The sequence below is a fragment of the Fukomys damarensis genome, unplaced genomic scaffold (assembly GCF_012274545.1).
Source record: "Fukomys damarensis isolate Sample0158 unplaced genomic scaffold, DMR_v1.0_HiC HiC_scaffold_5, whole genome shotgun sequence".
Taxonomy (NCBI): Eukaryota; Metazoa; Chordata; class Mammalia; order Rodentia; family Bathyergidae; genus Fukomys; species Fukomys damarensis.
The window spans coordinates 20901103-20908014 of record NW_022900917.1 but is presented as its reverse complement, the minus strand read 5'-3'; the positions used below and the strand labels follow the sequence as shown (position 1 = coordinate 20908014).

The 6912-nt window shown below is 35.4% G+C and overlaps 1 protein-coding gene across 2 annotated transcripts in view; it reads left to right on the top strand.

The window, feature by feature from the left end:
• Positions 1-139: 139 nt before the first annotated feature.
• The window catches only part of Cibar1 (CBY1 interacting BAR domain containing 1), a 20071-nt gene continuing 13298 nt past the window's right edge, over positions 140-6912 (top strand). Inside the window, exons 1-4 of one of the 2 annotated variants that reach the window (XM_010619631.3) lie at positions 140-597; positions 2878-2946; positions 3697-3798; positions 6077-6082. In XM_010619631.3, coding sequence (XP_010617933.1) covers positions 301-597; positions 2878-2946; positions 3697-3798; positions 6077-6082 — 474 coding nt within the window. In that variant the 5' untranslated portion in view covers positions 140-300. The remainder of the gene's footprint in view (positions 598-2877; positions 2947-3696; positions 3799-6076; positions 6083-6912) is intronic. The other variant, XM_010619630.2, reaches the window with a different exon arrangement.

The following is a 6912-nucleotide window of genomic DNA, read 5'->3' as shown; positions in this document are numbered from 1 at the left end:
GGGTGGGGGTGAGGGTTCGCGCCCAGTTCCACCTCGGGCTGGAGGCGACAAGGTCCCCACCGCGCTCCCCGGCCCATCTCCTGGGCTGCGGGGAGCCAGAGGCCGGAAGAGCCCATGCTCCTCTGACGCCCACCCCTTCCTCGCGGCTGTGGTCCGGCCTACGGTGCAGAGGCCTGGCTGGGCCCCATCGCGGGCCTACACGGCCCTGGCAGGCCCCGATGGGATCCTGGAGGACAGTGCCTTGGAGACGGTGGCACTGTTGGGGAGGGGGCACGCCTTCAGAGGTGCAATGTCCCGAGGATGTCTGCATTGTCAAATCTACGCGAAGATGTTTCGAGTTTTATGTCACCTTTTTTCTTTAGGGACGCTCAAACCAGACAACTGCAAGATGCTGTCACAAATGTGGAGAAGCATTTTGGGGAGTTGTGCCAAATCTTTGCTGCTTATGTGCGGAAAACTGCCAGACTGCGAGACAAAGCAGACCTCTTGGTGAATGAAATTAACATGTATGCCTCTACAGAGACCCCACATTTAAAGCAAGGCCTGAAAAACTTCGCTGATGAGTTTGCCAAACTTCAGGATTATCGACAAGCAGAGGTATGGAGTGAGGTCACAGTCATCGTTAATGACCCAGGAAGTAGTTAAGGTTTTATAAAGATTTTCACTGTAAGCTACTTAACTGCAGTGGCCAACACACATTGACGATAAACATACATTTTTCATGTTCGGAACACCGTGTGGTTACATGAAAGCAAAGTTTTCTGTGGTTTATCTTGCTGTTTTCAATCAAAACTGTAGGGTGTTGCTGGAATGTTGAATTTACTCACTTCATTTGCCAACTTTTGTGAAGGGGTGCCTGTGTTCAGGGGGATGGTAAACACATGGGGAAGAAAACTAGTAGGACTTGAGTACTGTGTGCATTTAATGTATTACTAGAGATGGAAAATGTTAAGAATGACAATATGAAAGAACAAATTATCAATAAATAGGCAAGACTGGTTGCTTCCATGCTCTAGAAAGTTGACCAATAGGGAAGCTATGCTTTGTATCCTAGATGTAAACCGGTAGTAAGACATTGTAAAGTAAGGTTGGTCTTGTTCTTCACTTTGGCCAGTTACTTGTTCTTGTAATTGCTTTCTTTTTTAAAGTCCATTATTTCTTTTAATATTTCATAAGCACTTTCACTATTTTGTCTCAAGAACAAGATTAACTTGTTAGAGGCTGCCCAATTAGAACTCCACTGCTTTTTTCTCTTTTCTCACCAGTACACTCATCTCTCATTCTTTTTTTTTTTTTTTTTTTTTTTTTTTTTTTTTTTTTTTTTTTTTTTTTTTTTTTTTTTTTTTTTTTTTTTTTTTTTGGTACCAGGGATCGAACTGGGGACATTGTGCTTGTGCTTGCAAAGCAGACAGGGAGGAACCACTGAGCTAAATCCCCAGCCCTCATTGATTCTTTTTAGAGCCTGAAACAAATTTTGATTATCAAAAAGCTAATAATAGCCTTTGAATGGATCATTATTACAAAAACATTTAGGTACCTTTTGGAAAAATGCTGAGTTCTTATACATTAATTCTATGATAAGAAATTGTTATACATGGTACCTGGGTATGTTATGTTTCAAAACTAATTCATATTCACAGATACTTCTGAAATCCTATTTTAGCCAGTAATTTCCCCTTTCTAGAAAACTTGTGCGCTATTTATCAAAGAGCAAAGTGAACTGATTTACATTTGTTCTCCTTTTATTTCCTTTGCTTACCAAATGGTGGAGATGCTAATGAACAATGACAAAAGGTAGGCAACAAAAAGGATAACTGAAGGGGAGGGATTCTGAATAACTCTTACACTACAGAGTCAGTGTATGGATTATTAGAAATGCTGTGATAACCTATCCTGAATATTCATTGCTTTGACTTTAGAATTCCTAGTATTTAAATGCTTGTTGGGAACTTGATTTTTTTCATTTTCCTAAAATCTTTTAAAATGAAACATACATTTTGTATAAAAATGAAAATATGAAATGAAATGTAGTTTATATTACCATACATCTTTAGAAAGCACTTTTCCAGCTATAAAACTAATACATGTCCATTTTAAGCAATTAAGTACAATTTTAATATCCAAGGCATCATTTTTCTTATGTTTACATACTTACTTGCCTGTTTTTAAAAACTATTCTTTCAAGGCTATTTGCATTAGTAAAAGAATTACTCAAAATTGTTTTAAAACACTATATAAGAAAAACTAATTCTAGATTAAAACTTTAATTCTACATCATAGTTGACAGATCAGCAACACTGACAATTTATCTTCTCTAGCTTTTATGATTTAAATGGTTCTCAGAAAAAATACAGTAAATGTAGTAATTTCTTTTCTTTTTTCTTTTGCTTTTGAGGGTTTTTAAGAAAATTATTTCAGTATGCTATATTTTTCAGCTTCACTTTTCTGGAAAGTTGGATTATTACAATTCAGAGATTCTGTGAAGTATCCACTAAACACACTGAAAATGATAGCTGTAATTATTTGTGGTGTCTTAACTGTTAAGGTAAAATAGTAAGATCATTGTGTGGCAAAGATGTGCTCTGCAGAAACCTCATTTTCTTGTCATATTGTACACTGACTGCTCTTCTGTTTTTACTGTTACTGTTTTACTCAACAGTTTAATGTATTGAAGTTTAGATTCTGAGTCTTATCAAGTTACTTACAAAGATGATCATTTTACTTACAAAGATGTGTTAAAAACAATGGCATTTCAATTTAAAATATTAATCTTTACTGTAATTATTTCAAGTTAAATAGCATAGGTTTTATTTCAGTGTTTAAATTTTTATATCTCTATGTTTCTTTTCAGTTATATTTTATAATAATTTTCAATAGGTTGAAAGACTTGAAGCCAAAGTGATTGAACCTTTAAAAGCTTATGGAGCAATTGTAAAATTGAAACGGGTAAGTAAATCAATGGCAAAGAATATGAGGTTTCAAACTATCTTTTTCTGAAAAAATATATATTTGAAAAAGTGACATATTTATATATTGTGAATGATAATTCTGGTTTTTATGAATATTTTTAATGAGCTAATAAAATACGCTGTGGCAGGATGACATTTTATTGAAATTTTTAAAATATACAGTCATAAAGAATATGTGGATACTTTACTAAATGAATGTAATTTTATATATTTTTGTTTTAAAGCAGGCAATGACACTTGTACTTTATAGTGCCACAGTTCTATCTTTAAAATCAACTTTATTGAACTATAGTTTACATGCAACAAATCAGCCATTTTGTGTTCACTGGGTTCTGACAAGTGTATGTCCATATAACCACCACCACAATCAAAATCATAGAAATTTTATGGTTGCAGTTTTGCATTGAATTATGCCATTATTTTGAGAGAATATTTTTAAAAACACACATGCTGGGGCCGGGGATTTAGCTCAGTGGTTCCACCGCCTGCCTCGCAAGCACAAGGACCCAAGTTTGATCCCCAGTACCAAAAAAAATAAATAAAATTTAAAAATAATAAAAACACACATGCTGACACCCACACTAGACAGACACACATTAATTCTGTAGTACTTAAATTCTTGTGGTAATAGTACCTTAGATCAAATGAGCAGCTTTCTTCCATTCTTGCAACACAATGTATTTTATTCTTAAATTAGAAATCTTTGACCAAAAAAATGCATTTGCAGGATGATCTCAAAGCAGCGTTAACAGCAAGGAATAGAGAAGCTAAGCAGTTGACGCAGTTAGAAAGAACTCGTCAGAGAAACCCATCGGATCGGCATGTAATTGTATCCTTTGATTTTTGGTCTTTAAAAAGTTTGTAAGGTATGCAGACAGAAGTAAATGTATATGGAAGTTATATGTTTCAAGTTTATGTAGATCATTTTAATATACATGTTGAAATGAAACACCTAATTTAGGAGTTCTCACTACAAAAATTAGCTGATTATATATAAGGCGATTACACCACCAAACTCAATACTTTTAGTTTTCCATAATAGACTTTACAAAAACAAAACAAAAATCCCCCACTCATAAATGCAGATGTTTTCACAAATTCAAAATTCTGAATTTCTTCAGTGTGATGGCTATGTATTAATTATGAAATTAAAAATCTATCATTAACGTGAATGTCAATGTCCTCTGCCCCACTTTTGGGAAACAGAATCCTTCAATAATTCCCTCCACCCTTAAATAATCAAAACTTACATAAAACCATAATTATGATTTTCAACCAAAGACCCTCAGGACATTTAAGAGTATAATTAAATCAATCACACCTGGACACAAAGGGATCTAAATAGGAGGCTACTATAAGAAGGTCTTTTAGTAAACATAGCTTTCTTAACTAGAATGTACACTGTTCAAGATTAACATATATATATATATAAATATATAGAGATATGAATGTATATTAGATCCTAAGTGCTAGCAACTGGCAGGACTGTAGAAAGCACTAACTCATCCCTATTGCTTTTTTTCCCATTCCTTCTTAAATGTATCTACTTCCTTAAGGTTACTGCTTAGCTCAACCAGAAACCACCAGGACTGGCACATTTAGTTTCATTTGAGGTTTCAGAACACCTCTGTTCCTAAGGGGAACCCTTGAGCTAGGCCATTGCCTGGTCTTCCTTTGGACCAAAGGTACATAAGGCCAACCTGTACTAAACAATCAGGCAGCCATAAGGCTGAGAATGCCCATGGAAGGCTGAGACGGGTGAATGTAGGCTGTTGTTGAGGCTTAAGATCTCAAACTGGAGACTGTTGAAAGAGTACATATTTTAAGTAAGCCAGACCAATCAGAATGCTGGAAATTTCATGACTGACAACTAGGTATCAAGGCAGAGGCCAAGAAGAGTCACTAGTGTTTAAGAATTAAACCAGAAGCCAGGTGTAGGAGTGCACGCCTATAATCCCAGCACTCAGGAGGCTGAGGCAGGAGGATTGCTGTGAGTTCAAGACCAGCCTGGGTTACAGTGTTTCAGAGCAGTCTGAACTACACAGTGAGACCCTGTCTCAAAAAACAAACAAACAAAAAAGCCAGGTTTGGTGGCTCGCACCTGTAATTCCAGCACTCGAGAGGCTGAGGCAGGAGGATCGCTGTGAGTTGAGACCAACCTGGGCTACATAGTGAGTTCCAGTTCAGTCTCAACTGCATAGTGAGACCCTGTCTCAAAAAAAACCCCAAAACAACCAAAAAAAGAATTAAGCCAGAGATGGGCCAGGGATGTAGCTCAGCGGTGCAGTGCCTGCCTGGCAAACACAAGGCTGAATTCGATTCTGGATAACAAACAGAAGAATTAAACCAGAGACCAAAATTGTTTTGTTCCTGGGGAAAGGGGTATATGAAGGTAGGCAAAACAAAACATCTGGAATCTTGAGCAGTGGTGACTGATCAAGAGTACAGATATTGACTCTCACAGAAATGGTTGTATTCCTAGAAGTTTTTCTGACAGACGCTCTGTCAACACTGCTGTGAAACCAGTCTTACAGCATAGATGAAATATGTCTGTGGGTTCAAAATTGAGGGAAATGAAACAAAACTGTTGCCACAGGTGAACTAATTTGCTCACTGGGTAAGATCTAAAAGTTGTGGATTTTGACCACTTGAGACTAGAAAATAAAGGACAACATATATTTATATATATACTTACTCATTGAAATATAAAAAATATTCAATCATAGCATTATAGTATTTTTAACAGGATAGACTATTAAAATTCAGCTGACTTTATTCAGAAGTATGTTGAAGATTATTCTATATGCAAAACAAAATGAAGTCCCTTTTGGTTCCCTCCACCTGCTAAACCCTGAAAACCTTGGATGACTTCTGACAGCTTCCTGTAACATGGTCTGACAAATAGCCGTCTAGCTCCCCCTTTTGTAACATTTGAAATGTATACAAAAATAGATAAAGTTGTAAGTGAATTTATTTTTCAAGTGCTTTTTATCTTGAAATTGTGATTAACCCAGTTTTGAGTATAATTCTATAGGAGTATGTTTTTAATTTATTGAAGTTGTTCTATTCTCTTTGAAATGCATTTTTTCCTTTATGAAAAATTTCAGTCACAGGTGGGTAATAAAAAGTGGTGCAAGAAATGGATCCCATCGTAAACCTTTTTACTTAATTTCAGTTTATACACGTTCATGACAAAGCAATGACTGTCACAATACTGCATGTCACCGAACTTTGATAGCAAATGCAAGTGTTTCCTCATAGTTATTAAATGATGGTATATGAGACTTGAGCAAGTATACTAGCATAAAAATCAACTTTGTTAGGAATAATTTAGTCAGAAAATTTGGCTATGTTTTAAAACCTGTTACTATTTTGAAAAACATCTTTTATGATTTCTTTTAAAATCTCTCTCGCTTTTTAAAAAAACATTTTAAATGTTTCAGGGCAACTATTATCCTAAAAAAAAGAGAAGCTTAAAGAGTATATGTGATTAAACTGGCAATCTCTGCACTTAATATGACTACTGTCACCGTATTTGGCTGTTCTTGAAATGCAACTAGAGTAACCTAAGAACCAGCTTTACATTTTTATTTAATTGTATGTGGCAGGTGGCCACCATATTAATTGCACAATACAGATTTAGTATGAGTACATGTCAGCATATATAAAGCAAAACATTAAACTTTCCACCTTATTACTAGTGTATACGTATTTTTGTAGTAAGTGTAAGCCAACAAAAACAATACACTTTTTTGTTAAATCATGAGACTCTACAAGTAGAAATCCCATGCTGAAATAATTTTTTGTAGTGTATATTCTACTCCACTGGATGGACTATTATAAAATTAGAAATATTTAATGGAAAAAGTAAGCAAGGTGGTAGATTTAAATTACTATATAGACTTGTTAGCCTTACATACTGTACTTCGGTGTTGTAATGATT